Source organism: Spinacia oleracea, chromosome 6, assembly GCF_020520425.1.
Source record: "Spinacia oleracea cultivar Varoflay chromosome 6, BTI_SOV_V1, whole genome shotgun sequence".
Classification (NCBI taxonomy): domain Eukaryota; kingdom Viridiplantae; phylum Streptophyta; class Magnoliopsida; order Caryophyllales; family Amaranthaceae; genus Spinacia; species Spinacia oleracea.
This window is the reverse complement of record NC_079492.1, coordinates 32,970,962-32,996,338: the sequence shown is the minus strand read 5'-3', so window position 1 is coordinate 32,996,338 and position 25,377 is coordinate 32,970,962. Positions and strand designations below refer to the sequence as shown.

Here is a 25,377-nt window from a genome sequence, read left to right as displayed (position 1 = left end):
AATTTTGAATTTGAAACTTGGAATTTGGACTTGAAAATCCGGCATTATGACGCCGTTGGATTGAATTTTTAATTTGAAACTTGGAATTTGGACTTGAAAATCCGGCATTATGACGCCGTTGGATTGAATTTGGCATTTGAAACTTGGAATTCGGACTCGAAAATCTGGCATTATGACGCCGTTGGATTGAATTTTGAATTTGAAACTTGGAATTTGGACTTGAAAATCCGGCATTATGACGCCGTTGGATTGAATTTGGCATTTGTGCGTGAGGCATGTTTAAGGGTTTTGAATCAAATGGCGTGACACTCCTAAAGACCCTAAAATCAGCGATTTAGATGCATGAGGTTTGAATGATGCTCCTAGGGGTTTGGTTTCCTAGTTGGAGGCTAATTGGTTTTGGCAAGTTAGAACTCGAGGTTAGCCATTCACGCGTGCAAAGACGCCCACACAATGCACAAGTAGCACGTTATCACACTAATCATGAATATGAATGCGACATGCAAAGTTCTCAACCTAAGGTCGGTCTAAGTTTTGTATGATGCAAGTGGTCGGCTTTGGGTGTCAAAAGGTACTTGTCTAAGAGACGGATCCGGCGACAAGCTTTCACATTCCGCCTAAGGGAAGTGTGCGTCGGCAGACGGCCTCCATACTTGACATCGGGAATGTCAAGCAAATGCCAAGTTTCAGTAGGCGCGGAAATGGTCACACACTTTGGTCGGGAACCGTATGGAGAGTCACCATTTCGTTACCCCCGGGGCTAGCCCGAATGTAGAACACATCCGTTTGGGAAAAGGTAGAAATTCATTTTGCACAATATGGTTTTCGAAAAATGCATGAAATGCCTAGAAATTGAAATTGAAATCGTACTTGAATTTGTATTTGTAAAGCTCGTTTTTCGGCACTCGTTCACGAGGCTTGGGAGCGTCCTTCCAGATGCAAAAATAGACTAACTCCCAACACGAAAAGTTGAGCAAAAGTGGGCGACAATCCACTGTGAGCCACTGTCCTGGATGCAGGCAGTGGCGTTGGGCGCAGGGGCTGCGCCTGGTGCCAATACTGGCATCCAGTACTTCGGCAGATCAGTGGCCGGTTGCTCGAAATTTGCTCGCATTTTCGAATTGAAACTAGAAAGAATTCCCCAGTGGAGTCGCCAGAATTTTAGGGGGGTTTTTTTTGTATTGTTTTCCCCGTTTCCTACAAGGGGGGTTTTAGGAGGCAGGTCGGCTCGTTTAGAGAACCGTTTGAATTTTTGCACCTCGAAGGAGTCGCCACCAAACTTTATTTAAGGTCTTGTTTGGAAAGACCGCAAATGACTCTATTTTCGGATAAGGACATGAATCCTTGAAACGGATGGGTGAGATCCGGGCTCGGGAACGAAAATGCTTATTCGGCGAGCTTTAGAAATATTCAAGTACGTTGGCACAACATTAGTTCGAAAATAAACCCTAGATTAGACTATGTGGGTTTGAATTTTAGAGCAAAATAGAATTTCTAATTGTACGGTGGTCACTTTGCTTTAAAGATTGATTTAAGGAACCTAAGGCCGGTTTGTCCAAAAATATCTTCGTTAAGCGTGATGTAACCTTTGTATTTTGTTGTATTTAGCATGTTGGTGATGAAAGCGATAAAGCACATAAAGCAACATCACAATACTAAATAAAGTGCGGAATTAGTAAATACAAGACCCCCTAGAAAAGGACTAGGGAGTAGGTCCACATTGCCTAGAAATGGACTAGGCAAGTAAAAATGCGGAATTGAAAGTGCGGATTGAAATTGCGGTATTGAAATTGCGGTATTGAAAGTGCGATATTGAAAGGCGCGATATTGAAATTGCAATATTCAAAGGTGCATAATTGAAATTTGTACTTGGGCACATGAGATTCGAACGCCAAGCGGCTCCTTAAAAATAAGTGCGCCCGACACGAATTTAAAGCCAAAAATCTCAACTTGGTAGAGGTTGCTCAACCCAAATATCCTAGATTTTGCATATTAAACTTGAAATTGAAAGCTTGAACATTGCAATGTTTGAACTTGAAATGATTGAAATTTGAACTTGAAATGATTGAAATTTGAACTTGAAATGATCCTAGTTTAGGGAAATAACTATGAATAACCCTAAACATGGCAAGATCTTTGAAAATTGAAGACTTGAACTTGTATATTGAAAATGGAGTTTTGAATCTCAAAGACTAAACCTTTAAATGTTAAAAGGTGTTTATCTTTGATTACCCCATGTTTGATGGTGATTCTAGCCCAAGAGATGATTGTAAACAACTTGGACATCCTTGAATCTTTGAAAATTGTATTTTGTATTTTGAAAACGTTTGTATTTTTGTGAGGGGGTCGAAAAAGCACGAGGCTAATGCGTGACCTTGTCCCTCGTGGGTGTGACGTTTCTTTTTGTCAAATCAAGTGTAATTGGATTTCCTGTGAGTTTACACCCAATTGACTAGTAATATAGGAGTCGCCATTCAGTTTTTAACGACAATGAGAAAAACTGACAAAACCCGGTTATCGTGACATTAAGGGAGTTCAATTATGTTTGACCACGACGGCCTGGTGTGGGGATCTCTCAACATACACCCGCAAGGTAGAGATTGAGGGTTCGGGGGACTATAACTACCGAGAGGAGTACTCGCTCTTCGATAACTCCAGAGGCAGGATATCCTTACTAGCTCAGCATAAATAATTGAAGGGACATGCGTTAACTATTAAACTAATCTGAGTTGATTTTAACAATATGCAACATATAATACTAGATCGAGCGCGATTATCTGATTTAGATTGTATTAAGGGACCTAGCATGATAATCCAATTTCCCAAAAATATCATAATTATTAGGCGTGATAGAACAATCAGATTTAGTTAGTTTAACAGTTCATAAAAAGGGCGAGGAAAGCAATTAAATCATAGAAAAGGGACACATTACGACGCACCCTTGAGAGGTGCGTCACGGTTCTCACAAAACTAACCACTTTGACTTTGCTATTTCTCCTTTTATTTAACGAATCTCAAGTTATGGGACAGGATACGCGTGATCGATTGCGACAGAACGCGTGATCAGTTTTTGCAGCGTGAGGCTTAGGCTTAGGGGTTTAGAGTCAATACTCAGAATAATAATTGTGTGTTGTCCTTTTCACGTCGGACTTAGGGCTATATTTATAGAAAAGAGTTCGTGGAAAGATAGAATTGTAGAACTCTAATCCACGAGGAATTAGGAAAGAACACGTCCCAGGTACTTTCAGCGCCCAGGGCTGGGCGTCAAAGATTTCGGCGCCCAGCTCTAGGCGTTGAAAATAGGATCCAGGCAATTTCAGCGCCCAGGGCTGGGCGTTGAATTGATGTTTGGGCCGTTTCTTTGTCAGATTCGGACTCTTAGAATCCGGAGTGTATGAGACTTAATCGAGTCTTTTAGTGCGTATTAATTTTACGATGGAATGCATCTGGGCCCGTTACGAACTCTAGGCTCGTTAGGATTTTAATTAATACGTAACTCTTATTTTCGAATCGTATTAGGAACAGGATTCTCTCGCAATTTCTATCTCATTTAGGATTTATGTTGGAGTGCAACACCTAATTCTGACAGGTTTCTATCTTTTATGACTTGCCACTTTTAACAACTACCCATTACGACAGTTACTATTTTTAGCAAGTTTCCATAAATAGCAGGTTTCTATAAATAGCAGGTTTCGGGTGAAATGAAAAAGGGTGATTGAGATTCGTTATTTTATAGGAGATGCGTTGCCAAGTGGAGATTTATGTTCTCATCATCGAACCTTCCCTTTCGGGAATGGGGTCAAAAGTAGGTGTCTACAGTTAGCCCCCACTTTGACTGAGTCTTGGAGTAAGACGATGGTCAAAGTATTAGACGGAGTGCGTCACACAAGCCATGGTGACCTGTTTTGCAAGGGTCTCACGAGCCCCCCGAGTGATAACATTTGACTTAAGGGTCATCACTTGAAGTGTCGACATATCCCTCACGTGTCATTGGGATTTATCAACGGATAGTATAGAAACTCCCTCACTTTGTCATTGGAAGTATCTAAAGATGCGTAGAAACTCCCTCACTTTTTCATTGGGAGTAGCTACAGATGTTTTCGAAATCAAAGCTATAAAGGGTAATTGGGCCTGGCCAAGCCCAATCACGAGGTAAAAATGTTTTAAAAGATTCTCATTTTCAGGGTTAGCTAAACGAGAAAACCCCCTTGTTTTTATGGGACGTAAAACGAAGGAAAATCCAGCACATCGTTCTTTTTTTGGAAAAACGGAAAACCAATCCTTTAATTTTTTGAAAAAAGGAAAACTACTCATATTGTTCTTTTTTGGGAAAACGGAAAACCAATCCTTTAATTTTTGTTTGGAAAAAGGAAAACTACTCACATCGTTCTTTTTGGAAAAACGGAAAACCAATCCTTTAAAAAAATGGAAAGCTACTCACATCGCTTTTTTTGGAAAAACAGAAAACCAATCCTTAAAAAAGGGAAAGTTACTCACATCGCTTTTTTGGAAAAAACGGAAAACCAATCCTTTTAAAAAAGGGAAAGCTACTCACATCGCTTTTTTTGGAAAAAACGGAAAACCAATCCTTTAAAAAAAGGGAAAGCTACTCACATCGCTTTTTTTGGAAAAAACGGAAAACCAGAAAAAGTTATTGCTGCATCGACTAAGGACCCGCGCGGTTAGTGACGCAGACCCCGCCCGCTGAAGGTGGGCGAGCCTGTTTTTGTTTTTTGAAGAATTTATTTTCTTTCGAGGGATGCTCGGATTTAGTTGCAACCTGAATGTGGGTTGACAACGTGCTTAGACGGACCATTGTCTCGTGGTCATCATCTTTCATGGTTTTGAGCTAGTTTTTACGGCTCAATTTTGCCACTACTTGGGTCCTTGATTAGGGGACTATGTATAAGTATCAATGGCGACCTTTGTCTTGAGGTCGTAAACCGGTTTTATTTTTTTTGAGACATCCAAACATGGGACTTCGTACAGCGTAGTCTGGGAATATTGTTTTAACTTTGCATAATATATATTTTCCTTCGAGCCCCCAAGCACTCGTGCTTGACGGTCATTTCTTGTCAAAGAGGTTCCTTGGGGATACGCATTCTGTAATGTCCTTGATCGTGTTTGGGATTATGCTCGTAAGTGCGAGCGATCTTTGTAGTGGTGTGCTACTCTTAACAAAGCCGTGAGGTGCGACTTTCAGTAAAGAGATCGGCAATTTTCAAGTCGAATGAATATGGCAGGGCCCTATAGAAGTCAGAGCTATTTTTTTGGGTCTGGGATCATTTTCGGCGCCCATGCCTGGGCGTTAAAGATTTCGGCGCCCAGCGCTGGGCGCTGAAAACAATTTCAGGCGAGGTTTCTTGATGACACAGTTGGCCTCTTGTTCTTTCGTTTTCTTTTGAACGCGTTCGTAAATGTTCGATACATAGAAAAGATGATATGTATGTGCGAACGAGCGTTCATAGAATGGCCATTGTGTGCGGTCCATTAATCAGTTTGTTTGAATCATTTTTTTTTTGAGCAATGACTGATTTTGAATAGTTTGCTTAGAAGCTTGATAGGGTTCAGGCCCATTCACGAGGTGGGCTCAAACATCGTGCCCTTTCGATTGTTCAAACATTTGCTTCGAGATTTTATTTTTTATTTTTCTATGGTTGTTTCGTAGCTTGGAGCCCCCAAGTATGCATGTTGGGATGCTTCCTTTTGGCGAACGATTTTTGTAGGTTCTTTCGAGAAAGATGCCCTGGGGTTCCGCTCCTGTAGGTGCGAGCTATCCCTTTCGTGGTAGGTATTTGCTACCTTTAATCCTTAATGTAGAAGTCGTGTGGCTTGCATTTTGAATTTGAGCGATAAGTAGTCTTTGCCTCTTTTACACATGCTCATTGGTCGTGCCCGCATTAGTGCAATATGCCTTACTCTCTTTTTTTAGACTTGTACCGTGGGATGGTTGAACTTATGGTGCGACGTAGGCTTGTGTGGCCTAACAACATGTATTAGAACATTTCTCCAGGTGTTGGGATATCATTATTATTTTTTACATTGGAGTACTTCATCACGCCTCGTTCAGGTGCTCGAACAAGTGTAGCACCTTCCGCGTGGGTGTGCACGGCTTATTACTTCGTTCGATGCGAGGATTCATAGATGTTCCTTTTTTTTGTTTATCCTTGATTTTTCTTTCGCTTTTGCTTTAGAACGATGTCGACTGTGTAACGGGCGCTTGTAGAGCGAGCGTTATGTGCAGTAGTTTGATCGGAGTTTTGGTGACTCGCGATTTTCAGTTACCCTTGTTAGTGGGGTGACTTTATATATTCTAAGTAGTGCTTAGAATTTGGGAGGGGTTGTAGCCAATCTAAGGTTCGTTTTACACGATTAAAGCTTAGGATTGTGCCCATATGACGTGTGTATAGCATTAGCGTCGAGAATTTGCGATAAAATCGTCATTTCGAGCATTTTTAGAGTGTTCTTCTCAAGCCCCCAACTGTAGCTACGAGATTGGCTTGGTGCTATAATGCTTGGCATACATTTTTATGCATTCATGGTGACATGGATCATGAATAGTTTGAACCAGACTCGTTTAGTGCGAGCTAGGTACGTTCGAGTAGTGATTTTGCTACTTCTCTTGTAAATGTCGTATTGTGCGACATTGCCATGGTCAAGGTAGTCACATGTTGTAGTATGCCTTGGCCAAAAGCTAGGTGCCTTTCTTTACCCATAATCATATTTAGAAATCTTTTTGACTCACTTGCAACATCGAGATAAACGCATACTTAGCCTAAACCAACGACACTTTATTATGTTCGAAGAAGTCTTTGAAAATTATTTGAAAATTATTTAAAATCCGAGTCCTACTGTGTACAATCCGAAGTGTCCTAAGTAAGTTGACTTATAGAAGGGTTCGTACAGGATTACATGAGTGAATCAAAATACTGTTACGATTTTTGGAATGCTGTCTAAGGATTTACTGGAAGTCAGGGTGCAGGCGTCAAGGTATTACTTGTGCCCGTTTGGCATATGCTTTAGGCTTTTAGGGCCATCTTTTCCAAAATTGCGGGAATATAAACCGTTTTCAAATTGACTTAGATTTACTTGGTGTATGTCTGCACAAAAGGTCAACGTATACTTAGTTCTTTCCCTAGCTCCTTCATTTCAATTTTTAGCCCCCAGTTGCTGTTATGTCTTCCCATTAATGATGCTTTCAGATTTCGATTTTAGATGCCCGTGTCATATGTCTGAGTAGGGTGAGCCTTGGTTAAGTGCCAAGTCCTATTGACAAGGTCTGATTTTTTTTCAAAGGTGATTAGCAAGCATTCGAATTACCATGAACGGGTGCCCTGAGTTCGAAGGAACGATGGGGCGATGTCGTAGAACAATCTTTTTCATTGCAAGCTTACTGCCTTTACTACTTGTTGGCGATCATGACTGTGTCTAGTGGTGAAAGAAGGTCTTTAAGCAAACGACTATGTCTAGTGGTGAAAGAAGGTCTTTGAGTGAGTTAGTCCGCTTTAGGGAGGGTCAAGTCGAGTACTTTAGAGGTCATGGACGCTTGCGCTAGCCCCCATTCAATTGAGGCAAAGCGATCTTTTGAGTCTTGGCTAAGTGCCTAGGAGTGTGAGTGCTCCTTCTGGCAAGGGTACGTGCCCTTATTATTTTTCGATGTGTGCTCATTTTGGCATCTTGATGACTTGGATTCTTCTTTTGACTTGAATTTTTCTTTCGACTTGGGTTGCAAGTAATTAAATTTCAATAAGGGACTCTATTTCTTATTCTTGTTATTCTATAGGCTCTAACATCTTTGCAAATTGGTTGGACCGAATCATAGATTGCTTACGTATCCGCCTTAAATAGATTTAATTTGGAATCAGGTCTTGCGTAGTTCTTAGCCTAGAAAATGGTTTCTTAGAATGCCGATTTTAAACAAGTACGTTCTGAGGTGGAAACGTAATGTTTGAAATAGGGTGAAATAAGTGAAGTTTATTATTATTTTAATCTGTCGCTTTGCCGTAAGCCAAAATTTTTGTTTTATTTTTTATGTACATGTATTTGCACAAAAATCTTTTCATGTGTTTTTTGGTACGTATATCTGAATACGTGTTGTACCCCCTCCAAGGGTTCGTTATTTTTCCGTGCATGTGCGGATAAAATGACGAGCACTTCTGGACAATATTTGGCGAGCAGAGAGAATCAGCGCCCAGGCTAGGGCGTTAAAGATTTCGGCGCCCAGCTGTGGGCGCTGAAAATGATTTCTGGGCGGATCTTTTTTGGTGCGCTAAATGCTTCTTTTTCTTTTTAGACGAACTTTTAAAGGCGCTTTGCAAAGTTTTCTTTTTTATTATTTATTATTTTTTGTACTTTTCATTTGGTTTCTTTTTTTAGTCGTGACTCAAGACGGTTTGAAAGGTGGGTTGAATGAGATAGGATAATTTGTATAGGTAAGCATGAGGATTATATCTGCTAGGACTCACAATTCGCAGCCTCAAGCTAGTGTCATGAGTTTACATCAACCAAGGCCGATGAGTAACATGGGGATGGCTCCAAGGTATATCATCAAGATGTATCCAAACAAGTTATATGGTCATTATGCTAATGGTGGTGTAAGAGCAGGTTTTGGAAATAATGGGTATGACGCACGTGTCAATGGCCATACGTGGTTTGCAGTTGATAACAAGTTCAAGAACAAGGGTCGAGGTAATGGTTTCTTGGGTTATGGCAATGAGAACATGGATGGGTTAAATGAGCTGAACAGGGCCCCAGAGCGAAGGCGTCTAAGAACATAAGGATTGGAAAGGGTAGACATCGTAGAATTTTATGATTTGGATTGGTTGACTCAATTCTTTCCCTTCGTTTACTTGGGTAAATTTCGCACTTTGGGAGGTACGGGCTAAGTATTTCATGGCTCGCTCTTTTCGCTCTCCCTTTTCTCTTTCTATTTTTTCCTTTTTGCTTGGGATTTCTCCCCAACATAAATCCTTCAATTTTTTTATTTGGGCTAAGAGGTGGATGGTTGTGGTCTTTGGGTCACGAGGCGAGACTGAGTGAGCCTCGTTTGGTAGGCCTATAGTGGACCTTTAACTTAGTAAGCCTAGGGTGGACCTTTAGCTTTAGTAGGCCTAGGGTGGACCTTTAAATTGTCTTACTTTGCAAGCATATTTAGTCGTTTCTTAAAATGTGCAAATAGCGTTGATTCAAAATGTTGTTTTTACCTTATTGAAATTTAACGGAAGAATTACATCGAAAATAATTTTTTACAGTTTTCGGGATTTAATTGGAAGTTGTGATTTAGACTCGAACTTTCATTAATCTTTCTGATTATAACCCGTGTATGAATAAAAGGAGGTGGCCTAGACTCAAAGTAATGACGTGGCGTAAGCCTATAATACTTGACCAAGCAACTTTCAAACTTAGGCTAATTGGACCATAACTTTTGTTGGTTGACACTTTAGATTTTAACCCTTGGGTGTTCATTTGTCATGCGCCATTTGCTTAATGTTGGCAAGGTAGTTAGTTGGGGAGATCGAATTTTTATTTTTGCAAGACTAGAATCATTAGTGCGGCTTCCCTCTTAGTGTGTATTGCTTTACCCCGATGGTAGCCTTATGGCATGCCGATTTGGGTATTTTCATGGTTCGTCATGTTGCATTCATGGAAAATCTTTTAGTCCGTACTTAGGAATACTTCAAGGGGCGAGTGGATCGAGAGGACTATGATAGTCGTGACCCAATGTGATCATAAGCCTTGAGGCCATTAATTTTTGCTAATGGTATTGACACCTTAGGCTCACTTTGGGGGTTGTGCGACTATGGGGGAATGATTTTCAGAATGTGACTGTTTCCATTTTGCAAATACTATGATATATTCTTTTTATTGGTGAGAGAGAGAATTGAGGCCGTAGACTCTTAGCAAGGGATGACAATTACATATGGGTGCTTATTGATTTAAATGTTAGGAAGGGAGACTCAATATGGTTTAACCTTTTAACTTGCAGAACGACACCAAGCATTAGGACCGGTTCTATGGATAAGACAACTAAGACTTAGGATTTAGATTGTACTTTGGCATAGCCTAGTCTAGACTCGGATTTTTTTTTATTCGAACATTATTTTTCCTTGAAAACTTCATTTGAACATTATTTTTTGAATGCTTTTCCCACGTGACATTCAAGGTTATTTCAATTAGCGTGCTCGGTTTTGGAGCCGAACATTGTCGTCATAGGAGGCCTAACGACGACACAAAGAGTTATATATTTTTATTTTTTTTATTTAGTCGCTTTAAGAATCGAGTGCCTTTTCATACGCCCTTGCAGCAATTTTTACGAAAGGTTTTTTTTTTTGCTACATATATTTTTTTATGCGCGGGCACCGAGTCTGCTGTGCTTGACCAAAAGGCCAGGCAACAACTTCAGCGCCCAGCAGTGGGCGTGAGAAATTTTGGCGCCCAGCCAGGGGCGCTGAAAATGCGTCCCTGACTGGTACTCGTATTCTGTTCGCGTATATTTTTTGTAGATGCGACTTAATTTTGCGTGCTTGCCTAATAACGTCCTTTACGCGTTGTGCAGCGTTTGTGGGATTCGTTACGGGCCATCCCGAGCGTCGCTTATTTTTGTGGCGATCGTTCAGGTTTGCGGAACACGTATTTTGGTATAACTCTTTGGCCAATTGGTTTATGAATGTTTGGGCAATTTTTAAGGTCGTTGGTTTTCTAGCATTATTTGTCACACACAATCACATAATTCGCTACACATAACTAACATTACATCACGAGGCAAAGTAATAATATGTCATGTAGTTTATGATAGGCTTCTATGGGTAGTATTTGCGCCTGGCTTGGTACCGCTTCTATCGCAGATCCAACACATGCCCCGGTCGAGGTAGTGCCTTCAACAGAAGAATTTCGCCCAAGAGGCCAATCACGATGTAAGCCAAGAGGGCATGCACCAATGAGAGGGACCTAATGCGCGAGCGATTGGGTTTGGGACGGGTGTACTACTAGCGAAAGCGCCGAGTGGACAACATTCGAAGCGTATGCACCCCCCGGTTGGCGATGGGTATCCTTAGTCCCAACTCCCGAGATGAAACATCTAAGGGAGCCAAGATTCGTTATGCGGTTCTGTCCGTTCACATTAATATGCTGATTTTCAGGTCGTCCCAACTTGATGGGGAAATAAACGCGGGGCAGGATCGTTTCACCCTTCGGCTATTTTGATTACCTACGAGCACGAGTATTTCCTTCACTATCCCCAGTGGAGTCGCCACTGTGAGGGGGTCGAAAAAGCACGAGGCTAATGCGTGACCTTGTCCCTCGTGGGTGTGACGTTTCTTTTTGTCAAATCAAGTGTAATTGGATTTCCTGTGAGTTTACACCCAATTGACTAGTAATATAGGATTCGCCATTCAGTTTTTAACGACAATGAGAAAAACTGACAAAACCCGGTTATCGTGACATAAAGGGAGTGCAATTATGTTTGACCACGACGGCCGTAGGTTCCCTTGTGATCCCTGGTGTGGGGATCTCTCAACATACACCCGCAAGGTAGAGATTGAGGGTTCGGGGGACTTTAACTACCGAGAGGAGTACTCGCTCTTCGATAACTCCAGAGGTAGGATATCCTTACTAGCTCAGCATAAATAATTGAAGGGACATGCATTAACTATTAAACTAATCTGAGTTGATTTTAACAATATGCAACATATAATACTAGATCGAGCGCGATTATCTGATTTAGATTGTATTAAGGGACCTAGCATGACAATCCAATTTCCCAAAAATATCATATTTATTAGGCGTGATAGAACAATCAGATTTAGTTAGTTTAACAGTTCATAAAAAGGGCGAGGAAAGCAATTAAATCATAGAAAAGGGACACATTACGACGCACCCTTGAGAGGTGCGTCACGGTTCTCACAAAACTAACCACTTTGACTTTGCTATTTCTCCTTTTATTTAACGAATCTCGAGTTATGGGACAGGATACGTTCTGTTCGATTTATGGATCGATTGTGACATAACGCGTGATCAGTTTTTGCAGCGTGAGGCTTAGGCTTAGGGGTTTAGAGTCAATACTCAGAATAATAATTGTGTGTTGTCCTTTTCACGTCGAACTTAGGGCTATACTTATAGAAAAGAGTTCGTGGAAAGATAGAATTGTAGAACTCTAATCCACGAGGAATTAGGAAAGAACACGTCCCAGGTACTTTCAGCGCCCAGGGCTGGGCGTCAAAGATTTCGGCGCCCAGCTCTGGGCGTTGAAAATAGGATCCAGGCAATTTCAGCGCCCAGGGCTGGGCGTTGAATTGATGTTTGGGCCGTTTCTTTGTCAGATTCGGACTCTTAGAATCCGGAGTGTATGAGACTTAATCGAGTCTTTTAGTGCGTATTAATTTTACGATGGAATGCATCTGGGCCTGTTACGAACTCTAGGCTCGTTAGGATTTTAATTAATACGTAACTCTTATTTTCGAATCGTATTAGGAACAGGATTCTCTCGCAATTTCTATCTCATTTAGGATTTATGTTGGAGTGCAACACCTAATTCTGACAGGTTTCTATCTTTTATGACTTGCCACTTTTAACAACTACCCATTACGGCAGTTACTATTTTTAGCAGGTTTCCATAAATAGCAGGTTTCTATAAATAGCAGGTTTCGGGTGAAATGAAAAAGGGTGATTGAGATTCGTTATTTTATAGGAGATGCGTTGCCAAGTGGAGATTTATGTTCTCATCATCGAACCTTACCTTTCGGGAATGGGGACAAAAGTAGGTGTCTACAATTTTTGGAAAACATGTGTGATTGTTGCAAGTGGTGTTTTTTATTGATTAAAAACACCAACTTGCTAATCATTTAGAAACCAAAGCAACATAGTAGATTAGAATGGGATTCGGATTTACCTAGTTAGACTTAGGCAAGAGCTCCCAATTGCTTTAGATTTTAGGAATTTTGTTTGTGTTTTTGAGGAGTTTTGAGTTGTATTTTGAGGCGTAATGTCGAAATTACGACGTTATATTGGTTGTGATCCCCCTTTTTTCGATGGAAATGAGGGGTATTTATAGAAGGGAATGGTGCAAAACGCCAGCACACGCCAGCGCAGGGCGCCAGGCCAGCGCGGTGCGCTGCTGACGTGGCTTGAATGCCGCCAAAGCAAGGACGGGGAATCGTCCTTGTTTCGTCTTGTAGCGTTGTACCTGTTGTACGAATAGTACTAGGTTTGGCGTTTTGTATTCGCTTGGAGGTTAAGGCATCGTTTAGCGTCTAAAAACAAGCCTTTTTCGGGTTTTTGAATTCCGGTTTAACGGGACGCGGCCCGGCTTGCTCGGTTTTGTGGGTCGGCGCCCGTATTTGCTTTGCCTTATATGATTTTGAGTGGAAAAGGCCTAGTAAAACCAATGGGATGGTCTACTAGTTGAGATTGTTCTTGGATTTTGAAATTGGATTTGGAAAGTTGTATTTTGTACCGAGTTCCGGGAGGGGAACGGCCTCGGGGAATGGATTTTGGACCTTGGATTTTGGAGGTGTTCTTAGAAATTGGGATTTCCGCCTGGAGTTACTCCTTGTCATCATCCCAAAGGGGAGACACAAATTAGGTGTCTACATTAAGACTATAAGAAAGGGTACAAGAAATAGGAAAACAAGGAACAAATGAAAGGAATTTACGATTCCGTTTCTACCTATAAGTTTGTATTTAAAGAGAAGTGACCTAGAAATCAAACTTCCTTGGTATCATATACCGCTTGAGGTTCTTACTTCGGTAATAACTCTAACAATGGAAGCTAGGCTACACAAATGGCCTACAAGTGGGAAATGAAGCATGTCAATGCTACATTAGTTGTAGGGTCATCTGGTTTGTTTTAAGTCCTTTCAAGGCTGAAACTTAATGGCTATTTTGTTCCATAATCAGCATACCTAAAATTCTGTTTTCAAACACAGAAAGACTCACATTCAAGAGAAACAACAACAATGTTTATTTGTTTATTTGAATGAAATGGTCATTTACGGGTTGAGTCAATATGCTTGATTAAAACAAACAACTCTTTAACAATAAGTACTTTACTAGGTTCAAATCAATCTCTTGATTTGAGTTCCACAAATCTTTGGCATTGCTACTTAGACAATATCAAGAAAGTTAACATTCTAAAGCTCTATTTTGATGGACTTTTGAAAGTTGATTGATTTCTAGATCATTCAAGACAAGTTAGTCTTACTTGTTGAAAGTAACAAAAGATATGAACTATTGTTAGAACACCTAGACAATAGAGTTCAAAGCTAAAGAAAGATTTTATGACTTTATTATTTCACCTAGATTTGAGTGAATATTGGTTTATTTACTCAATGTGATATGAGTTTGAATCTGTTTGACTAGTTCAAAGATTCAAAAGTATAAAATCCACATGTCAAGAAATCATAAAGATCTAGGTTAGATCATGACGATGATTACTCTAAGACCAAAAATGATCATCAATGATTGTGTGTTGTAACTTCACGATCTAGCTCCATAAGATATGGCATATCTACGTTGGAATGATCGAAGTCAATTAGTACTTGATTCGATCAATGATGAATCATAAAGACTTTTCCTATAATTTCTAAAACAAAATGCTCAACTACCACCAAACTAAACCAAATTCGTTAAAGCTATTGAAAAATAATTTCAGAATATATATCTTTTCATAATATATATCTAAAGAGTTCCTAAACTCAGTGGGAGCTTAGTGTTTGTTATTCAACAAACTAAGGCCCAAGTGTAGATATATGTTTCATTGTGATTTATTCAAATGAGACACAAGGGTATTGTTTCTACCACGAATTTTTGAGAACATAATGTTTGTTTGCTCGAAATAATGTCCTTTTGGAGATTCGTTTCCAAAATGACAAGTGGAGAAAATAGACCTCGAAAGTCTTCGAGGCGAACAACAAACATAAAATGGAGATTTCGGAGGCTTTTCAAAGTTCTTTAGAAAATTTGAACACTTATTCTTTGAGGACTTTAGAAGTGGCTTTAAAGAATGGACATCTCTTAGAAGACTTTACAAGTGCTTCAAGGAGAACAGAATATTCAAAGGACTTTCAAGTGTTGTTTATATTCTATTGTTTGATGTTCCATACCCAAGTAGGCATAGAGTTCAAGTCACTGAAACTATGCTATTCTTCTATTAGATAGTGAAGAAACATGGAGTTCAGGTCACTGAAGCTATGAGATTCTTCTATTAGATAGTGAAGAAACCTACAACTTGCAGTCAAACTATTATCATGTAGATTAATGAGTTTGTGACTTGTAAGAAAGCTATGACGAAACCTAGATTCCCTAAAATGGTTAGAGGACATATATAGACTTAATGTTTAATTGGTTAAAAGCCATAAAACATACTCAATGTTTTGATGAAAAAATTGAAATTTTGTTGATTTGCAAGAATGATTTACATCTATTGGTTGCAAATTGGTTTTAAGGATAAAAACCATCAAACGTGGAATTGTGTTCACACACAAAGCTAGATTATTTTCTAAAGGTTACAAGCATATTCATGGCATGGATTGTGTTGAAACCTCATGCATAATCGTAATGCTCCAGTCTATAAATCAAGCAATGATTGCATATTGGTACATATGGCAATTGGATGACAAAACATCTTACTTAATCAAATGTTGGAAGAAACTATGTACATGGCATGTCATAGGATTTGTGGATCCAAATAAGTACTTGACAAGGAAAGCTAGCTTATGAAATCTAAGTACAGATTTAAGCAAGCAATTGGGAATTGGAACTGTATTTTAGTGAAACTAATAAGTACTTTAGTTTCATAAAATATACATGAATCTTATAGATATATAAGAAGTTTAGTGGGAGTACATAAAACTTAATTGGTCCTATGTGTATCACACACATATCTCTCTATTGTGAAATAACATTCAAATGCTAATGACTTAGATTTGAAATTAATCATCAATGCTGGACCAAGGCGAAATTTAGTACATACTGGGTATTAAGATCTATTTACAAAGATCTTATGATATCGTTTTGGATTAAGTAATGGCATTTACTAAATCAAACACGAAAGACTCCATTGGAGATATTCGACCCATGTGAATAAATCTAAGTAATGAACGTTTGAACTATGTATAAGCATTTACTAAGTTAAACATCAAAGAATCTAATGAGATTCTTCACCTATATTATACATCAAAGAATTCAGCTGGACTCATTATCTATTGAAATTGGGTAGCCAAAGTTACATGAATAGAATTCAATTGGGAATTACTCTGCAAAATAATTTATCATGTATGATATAATAGAGGATCGCCATAACGTATCGTATGACTTTAGGCATGACGAACATATACCAATCTCTATTGGTCTAAGTAAAGATCAACTAGATTGAGATCAAGAAAATCCTATGGTACTTGAAAAGGTAAATAGGAATAGTTCTTGATTCAAGGAAATAAAGATATGCTAAAAATTGATGCTACACGCATAAACACTAGCAAAGGATCAAGCAAGATCCCTTTGGAGTTACCTATTGGCAAGGACGAGCTACAACGCATCGTGTTTTGAAATGGCAACATGGATTGGAACCATGAGTTGTTGCGTGGGAAATTAAATATTAATTTCTATGTTCTAAGATATAGCTGGAAAGTCTTCCACAAATCTGTGAACTGCTTGGATAAGTAAATCTGAACAAAGCATCACTAGCAACCTAAACAGTTGAAGTAAAAGTACTTATTGCCTAAGAAGCAATAAAACAGGGTTGTTTACGTTAAAGAGTTCTTCACTGAACTTGGGTGGATCACATGTCTGCTGACTTGATGGTTCTTCATTGCAAAGTGCGTAGAACCACTATTGTAGCAAGAAAGACTAGATCACAAAATAAACATACTCAAAAGATCTTATCATCCTATCTCGAAGAACATTCGATGAAAAGGATATTAAGATTGGCAAAGCATGATAACTAAACCTATGCAACAAGTGAGAAGCAACACTCACATTGTAGCACTGGAAATCAAGCATAGCTTTGAATTCCATGAACTGTTTTAAAGATGGGTTTGAGGCCCATGGTTGAAAAAAATTAGGGTTGAACATTTATCATATATGATCATATTCAATTTAATTTTGGTTTAGTATTAAATGATGAGTCCGTTCAAATTTGACGATATATGCAAGATAGACTGTCAGAACCAGTCCCGTGACTAAGAAATGTCCATCAAGTGAACTTGAATGCCAAAAGTTAAAAATGGTCCCTGGTCGGAAGTTTTCTATAAAGATGGACGCATAGAAAACGCTAGACGACTAGAATGCAAGATGACTAGTAGTTCTGTTTCTTGAACTATGTGGACATGGAAATGTCGCAATCATTTGCATAGATACTTACTTTGAGAAGACTAGTATCGGACAGACCTATGAAACTTTACTGTAAGAGATGAAAATTTGTCTTAAGTAAATTTCATTAAAATTATTAGACACTAATCCTCAATACCCGAGTGATTTGAGATTACTTGTTTGAGAACTGGTTACTTTGACGTTGTCAACCGTCGCACCGTAAAAGGAGGCTATAACGGCAACGCTCGAGTAATCACCTATCAAACGAAGTCTAATCTCAAGATCGCAAGATTGAGATTGTCATCCCATAAATCGGGATGAGATGCTGAAAGTTGTACAATGCCACTCGGAGAGCAAGAAACTGAAAAATGCATGGCCGTGGTCAGATGAATCATAGGCTATGGTTATCTATTTATTTGATCAGTTGAACTCTGAAACCGAGAAATACCTCTGGACATAATAAGGATGAAAACTCTTACCTTATGTTCATGAGCAAGCATCAAGCGACAAAGGAATTAGGCAATGCACACTTGTCCCTAAGGACAAGTGGGAGACTGAAGGAAATAATGCCCTTGGTCCAAGTATGCATTCAATTCTAAAGTCTAATAAATGCGGTTCAGTATTAATTAATTATGCAAGTTAATAATTCAGTGAGATCAAGTGAACTGTATGCCTAGCTAGAGGCCGCTTTAGTTCAAGTGGAATTAATAATATTAATCCACAGCTTACTCTTGACTGAACCCGTAGTGTCACACAAATAGTACGTGAACGGATCAAGTATTTAAGTGAATTAAATACTCTATTTATGAATATTCGGAATCGACGGATCTCGGTTCCAGTGGGAGCTGAAATCGTCAAAAGGCAAATTATGAATACTTCGGAAACGATGATATTGCCGGAAACGGAAATATGGATCGTATCGGAAATATAAATATTATCCAAGTCGTAGATTTTGCCGGAAACGGAAACATGGTACGTATCGGAAAATATTATCGGAAATGGAAATATTGCAGGAATTGGAAATATTGCCAGAAACGGAAATATTGCCGAAATTGGAAATATTATCGGAATCGGAAATAAATTCCGGCATCGGAAATATTAAATATTTGTTCGAAACGGAAATTAATTCCGGAATAGGAATTAATTAAATTTTGTTCGAATTGAAAATGAGTTCCGGAATCGGAAAATAAATCGGAAGCGCGACGTACGAAATAAACATCGGACGAGCTTGCTAGACGCAAGGCCCAACACGAAGCTAGGCCCGCGCCTAGCGAAGCCCGCGCAAGGCAAGCAAGAGGAGCAGCAGCCCGCCCCACCAAGGCAAGCCCAGCCAAGCACAAGGCAAGGCCAAGCCCAACCATGGGCGAGGCTGCAGGCTGGTTGCGCCAGCGCTGCTGGGCCGCGCGCGCGGACAACGCCCTTGTGGGCTGTTCGTGTGTGTCGTCAATGTTCGTGCAAACTTCGAATCCTTAGTTGCTTAGGATTTGTCCGGTTAGATTATTTTCCTAAAACTACTAGAGTTAGTTGTTTAACTAAACACTAAAAACAAAGGTTTAATTTAAGTCTAATTCTAATTTAATTAGATAAATTGAATCCTAGTAGGTTTCTAGTTTCGATAATCCCACCCTATAAATAGGTGATGAATAATCACAATTTATAGATGAAAATTCTCAAGTATTCATATAGTTTTAAGATTAAACTAAGCGTAATAATTTTCCAAATAATTAAGTACGAATAACATAAAACCTTAGGCTAAATTCTTGTTAATTGAATCTAAGGCGGATTCGAACGTGCTGTGGACTATCCACGGAGGGACGACACTTGGAGTCCTAAACTTGTTCTTGTTCGGTTCGGGAACAGCTAGGGAAGGCACGCGTCACATGTATGTATCCTAGATTATGCTAATTGACTATGTGGCAATTAATTTGGATTCTTAGATTTTGTGTTTTTCCGCATGAAATATATGTTTTATATTTGTCATAACCCTAACAAAAGGATCCTTATTAAGTCTTAATCGGTAGGACTTCTTTGGTAATCCTCTTCAAAATGCATGATTACCCCTTGAGTGATATTTAATAATGATTTTCTTGAAGTTGTTTCACTCATTTGTAAATATTTATCAATCGCATTCGGAGCCAAACCATACGCTAACAATCTGATAGCTGCAGTGCATTTTTGCAATCCTGATAACCCTAGTTTTCCGGCAGCATTTATTCTCTGTTGCAAGAAAACATCATTTTCAACCACTTTGTTCATGATACGGAAAAAAAGGACTTCTCATTCGAAACTTCAATGAAACTACTTGTCTAAATATACTGGATTAACAGCAAAGTAATCATTAAACAAGCGGTTATGCCCTTCTTCACAGTTTCTATCTGTTGGAATCGAAATGTCATCATTCACATTTCAAAGTATAGGAGCTCGTGAAAAGAATGTGTTTGGTAAATGATGAGTGACAAAATCGTCAACCACTTGATCAATTACTCTGTATGGATTTTTATCAGAAGATTCCGAGCTTAAATTTTTTTCAAATAACATTTTTTGTAAGATAGAATAGAATGTGATAATCAGAAGTGAGTGTGAGAAGTGAGTGTGAGAATAAGAAGTGAGTTTGAGAATGTGTGTGTATTTAAATAGGAATGTTGATAAAATTATATGGATTATGTGATAAGATTTTATAGGATTTAAGGATTCTAAATTTAAAGTTAAGGATTCTCTCTCTAGCCATGGCATGAGCGCACGATAAGGTTAACTGCTATTGTGCACCTTCACTACCATGACGAGGAAGAAGAAGGCAAATCGGAACGAGATTAGAGAAGTGACTGCGGAGGCTTCCTCTCTTCTCCATGACAAAGTTGTACGACCAATGAACCAGAACCACCTTCGTAATACGATACCCAGTTCGAATACGATTACTGTAGATCTGAAGAAGAGTAAGGCGGTGCCCCCTAATCCAAGTAATGGACCGCCATCACCGGAGTTAATGGAAGTAATACAAGCTTATCATGATGTTGTTCACCAGGTTACTCCTCCTCATGGACTGATTCACACCACACCGCCATCGACTCTGGTTGCTATGGAGGTTCATGATCCCATGCACTGATCCTTTTAGGAGACCTATGGTGTTTTTGAATGACAAAAGGGGAAGTGTGAGTGGTGTGAATGAGCTGGTGCATTTAGAGAGTGGCTTGCTGGAGGTCTCCTCAGATTTTGGGGAAACAGAGCATGTCCGTACAGAGCATGTTCGTACTGAGAATGAAGAGGTGGTTGTGCCACGTCCAGACCCTAATGTGGTTGCGAAGCCATGGGTGAACCTGTTCCAAGGATCTCATCTTACTGCGAAAGGTACATCACTATCTTTTATTGCTCCAACAATTTCTGAAGGTTCCCCTGTAGCTGTGCTTGATAATGTTGATATAGCTAAGATGTCTGCTATTTGGGATGCTGCGTTGATTATGTATGTTGTTGGAGATAAACCATCAATAGGAGCAGTTATTAGATATATTGCGAATGAATGGAAGAATGTTAGTAAACCTCAGGTGTTTCTCCATGATGATGGCTATTTCATAGTCAAATTTGGCTCCAAGAAGGACAGAGATGCAGTACTAGTGGCTGGTCCACATACCTTTTTTGGTAGGCCAATGATCACAAAACCATGGACTGCAAGCTTCAATTTCAAGGAGGAGGTACTTAGAGTTATTCCTGTTTGGGTGAGATTACCTAATCTGCCATTGTGTTGTTGGGGGCCTGATTCCCTTAGCAAGATTGGTAGCTTGATTGGTGTTCCTCTCTTTGCTGATGAGTGCACTTCCAAGCAACTTAGGATCTCCTTTGCTCGAATGTTGATTGAAGTAGATGTCACTAAAGACATGCCGAAATCAGTGCTTATCCAGGATTCTACAGGTCGTTCCTTCACACAAAAAGTGGATTATGACTGGCTTCCCCCATTCTGTAAAGACTGCAAGGTGATTGGGCATGATTGCCAAGTGAAAAAGAGTAATGCTACTAGATTCCAACCTGCAGTTCATGTGCCTAAGAAAGTAAATAAGGTGTGGAAACCAAAAAAAGTTCAAGCAGATTCTGTAAAGTCTAATCATGATGCCCCAGTGATTGATAGAGTAGTGGAGGAGAAGGATGCTGAGACAGAACATACTCCCAGTGGCCAGAATGAACAACAAAATGTTCAAGATGATGGATGGAGGGTTGTTTCAAGGAGGAGGAGAGAATCTAGAACACATGAAAGTTCCCTTGGTCTTGCTCAAGTGCGTACTGTGGTTGGCATTGCACCAGAGTTCTCTCTAGATGAGGATGGAGGTGAGGGGGGGGGGGGGGGAAATGAATACCCACCATGATAATCTGCTCCTGGAATGTGAGGGGTCTTAATGACCCTAGTAAGGTGGTGGAGGTTAAGAAGATTTTGAGTCAGCATAATATTAGTGTTATTGCTATTATTGAAACTATAGTGAAAGAAGGAAATGCACAAAGAATTAAGAATAAATTTGGTTCTGCCTGGGTTTGGGAGATGAACTACACTTGTTCTCCTAAAGGTAGGATTTGGATTGGATGGAAACACAATAGGGTGAACTGCTTAGGAAGACTGATCAGACTATTCATGGAGATCTGAGTGATAAAGATGGGCTGTTTAGTGTGTGTTTTACTGCAGTGTATGGGCTCCACACTATTGAACATAGGAGACCATTGTTAGTGCAGGTTTGACAAAACCATGGCTAATCATGGGAGATTTCAATTCTGTGCTGTTTTCAGGTGATAGGGTAAATGGAAATCCAGTTCAGATGCAGAAACAAAAGATTTTGAAGAATTTATTCAGGCAGCAGGGATCACTGAACTTAAAAGTTGTGGTAACATGTTCTCCTGGAGTAATAAGGGCCAAGGTGATCAAACAATATCCTCTAGAATTGACAGGGCATTTGGGTGTTGTGATTGGCAGAGTAGCTTTCCTGCAGTGTGTGTGGACTATTTGAATCCTGGAATCTCAGACCACTTTCCCCTTTTATTGGACTGTAATATTGCTCATCATCAAGGTAGCAGACCCTTCAAGTTCTTTAATTACATGGCTTCTCATAAGTGTTTTAGGCAGGTTGTACAGGAAGGGTGGGACACTCCTGTTGTTGGCACTGCTATGTTTCAAGTGTGGCAGAAGTTGAAAGCTGTTAAGAAGGGCCTTAAGCAGCTCCATCATAAAGAGTTTGCAAGATTGGAGGAGAGAATTGATTGTGTTAGAGGGGAACTTGATGATACTCAAAGCCAACTAGCTCACTCTCCTTCTGATGTTGGTTTACAGGAGAAGGAGAGGGGTCACATCATGCAGTTAAAAAAGTTCCTCAAAGTTCAAGAATGTGCTTGGAAGCAAAAATCAAGAATTCAGTGGCTGCAAACTGGTGACTCAAACTCAAAATTCTTTTTTAATGCTATGAAAGAGAGGCATGCCAAGAACAGTATTGATATCCTGTATGATAGTCAAGGGGTAAAACTAACCAAGTCTGAAGACATTAAAAAGGAGATCAGTACCTTCTACCATGATCTAATTGGCTCTACTGCTTCTTCATTAGAGGGAATAGATATGTCAGTTGTGAGGAAAGGGAAACAATTGTCTGCAGATTCTGCACAGGCTCTAGTTCATCCTGTTACTACCTTGGAGATAGATCTAGCTTTGAAAGGCATAGATATCAACAAAGCTCCAGCGTTAGATGGTTTTAACAGTCAGTTTTTCATTTCTACATGGGATATTCTGAAGGAGGACATATATAGAGCTGTACAGGAATTCTTTGCCACAGGGAGAATGTTGAAACAGATCAACAACACAACAGTTACTCTGATTCCTAAGGTGCAGAATGCTACCAATATCAAGGATTTTAGACCTATTGCATGTTGTTCAGTTGTGTACAAATTAATCTCAAAAATCTTAACTCACAGAATGCAATCAGTCATTGGGGAGGTGGTGAATAATGCTCAAGCTGGCTTCATTCCAGGCAGGAATATTGCTGATAATATCCTTTTAGCCACTGAACTAGTGAAGTGTTATTCCAGGAAACACATTTCTCCTAGATGTATGATTAAAGTGGACCTAAAAAAGGCTTATGACTCCCTTGAGTGGCCTTTTCTTAAGTCTATGATGCAAGAGTTAGGTTTTTCAGATTTGTTTATCAAGTGGGTGATGCAATGTCTCAGTACTGTTTCTTATTCAATTTTGGTGAATGGCTTTCCAACTATGCCTATAACTGCAAAGAAAGGCTTGAGGCAAGGTGACCCTATGTCCCCTTATCTTTTTGCCTTGGGAATGGAATATTTATCAAGAAGTCTTGCTGTTGCCACTTCAGAGGGGAGATTCAATTTTCATCCAAGGTGTAAAAAGTTGGGGATTTCTCATATGATGTTTGCTGATGATTTGCTGATGTTTGCTCGAGCAGATGTGCCTTCTGTTAACTCTTTGTTTGGAGCCTTTCTGAAATTTTCTGCTGCTTCTGGTCTTAGTGCAAATTTACATAAAAGTGATGTTTACACTGCTGGTATCTCTGCTGATGTGGAGACACAGATATTTGATGTTATTGGTATCAAAAAAGGTTTCTTTCCTTTTAGATACCTGGGGGTTCCCCTTACCACCAGGAAACTGAGATATGTTGATTGTAAGCCTCTTATTGAGAAAACTAGTGCAAGAATTAGAAGCTGGACTACAGAGTTCTTATCTTATGCAGGGAGATTGCAACTAGTTAAATATGTTCTGTTTGGTATGCAGCTATATTGGTGTCAGATTTTTGTCATGCCAAAGAAAGTGATGAAGGAGATTCAGCATCTGTGTAGGTGTTTCTTGTGGACAGGCTCTGATTTGGGGTCTAAGAAAGCTCCTGTAGCTTGGGATGACATGTGTCTTCCCAAAAGCTGTGGTGGATGGAATTTGAAGAATTTGGTAACCTGGAATAAAGCAGCTGTGTTAAAGCATTGTTGGGCACTTTCAATAAAGCAAGATAGGCTCTGGGTGAAATGGATTCACTCCTACTATGTGAAACATCATGACTTTTGGACCATGCCTGTCCCTAATGGGCTCACTTGGTCTCTGAAGAAGATTTGGCAACAGAGGGATATTCTAGTGCAAACTGGTGGGGTGGATCAGTTTATTGTGAATGGGAAATTCAAGATTAGCAGAATGTATAAGGCTCTTCATACTGGTGGCATTCAGGTGCAATGGAAAAGAATAGTGTGTAATAGCAAAGCTAGTCCTAAGGCTACCTTCATCACTTGGTTGGCCCTGCAGAATAGGTTACCTACTAAAGATAGGTTGTTATCATGGAACATCAATATTGCTGGTGTTTGTGAATTCTGTCAGGTGCAGGATGAGAAGTTGTCTCATCTGTTCTTTGAGTGTCACTACCCTCATGATATCTGGAAAGAAGTGTTGATGCAGTTGGGTATTCAAAGGAACATCAGTAGCTGGCAAGAAGAGGTGCAATGGGCAGCTGTCAAAAGTAGAAGTACAAAGAAGAAGGATCAGCATTGTAGTGTAGCTTTTACTGAAACTGTTTATGCAGTTTGGCTCCAGAGAAATGCTAGTGTTTTTAGTAAGAAGCTTGATCATGTAGACAGTGTAGTTAGAAGGATTCTCTTCATTGTAGCTTGTAGGAATCAGTAGATGTCCTGATTCTGTGTTTTAGTTGTGGTGTTCCCTTGAGGGGGAACTGTTGTTTGTTTCCTCTGTTGTGAGGCTGTTCTCTTTTGGTAATATAATTCACTATTATTTGCCAAAAAAAAAGAAAAAAGATTTTATAGGATTTTCTAAGATTTTCTAAGATTTTGCTAACATTTCCGATTTGTTGATAAGATTATATGGATTACGTGATAAGATTTTATTAGATTTCTAAGATTTTCTTAGATTTCCGATTTATTAATAAGATTATTTGGATTACGAGATAAGATTTTAGTTTATTTTCTTAGATTTTCTAAGATTCGATTTGTTGATAAGAGTATTAAGATATCTTGATAAGATTTTATTGGATGTTCTTAGATTTTCTAAGATTTTCGATTTGTTGTTAAGATTATATGGATTTCTTGATAATATTT

The 25,377-nt window shown here is 39.4% G+C and overlaps 1 protein-coding gene across 1 annotated transcript; it reads left to right on the top strand.

The window, feature by feature from the left end:
* The first annotated feature begins 20,423 nt into the window (after positions 1-20,423).
* Positions 20,424-24,949, top strand: LOC130463056 (uncharacterized). Its single transcript, XM_056832077.1, has 4 exons — positions 20,424-21,618; positions 21,768-21,851; positions 21,968-22,014; positions 22,076-24,949. Exons 1-4 carry the CDS (start codon positions 20,424-20,426, stop codon positions 24,947-24,949), a joined length of 4,200 nt encoding a protein of 1,399 aa, XP_056688055.1.
* Positions 24,950-25,377: the final 428 nt, after the last annotated feature.

What these genes read in the sequence shown, in the direction of transcription:
- LOC130463056 (XM_056832077.1), top strand. Translation starts at nt 20,424, where the DNA reads ATGGTGTTTTTGAATGACAAAAGGGGAAGTGTGAGTGGTGTGAATGAG. An exon ending in CTACACTTGTTCTCCTAAAG is followed by an intron (nt 21,852 to 21,967) that starts GTAGGATTTGGA and finishes GTTTTACTGCAG; the next exon opens with TGTATGGGCTCCACACTATT. An exon ending in GGAGACCATTGTTAGTGCAG is followed by an intron (nt 22,015 to 22,075) that starts GTTTGACAAAAC and finishes TTCAGGTGATAG; the next exon opens with GGTAAATGGAAATCCAGTTC.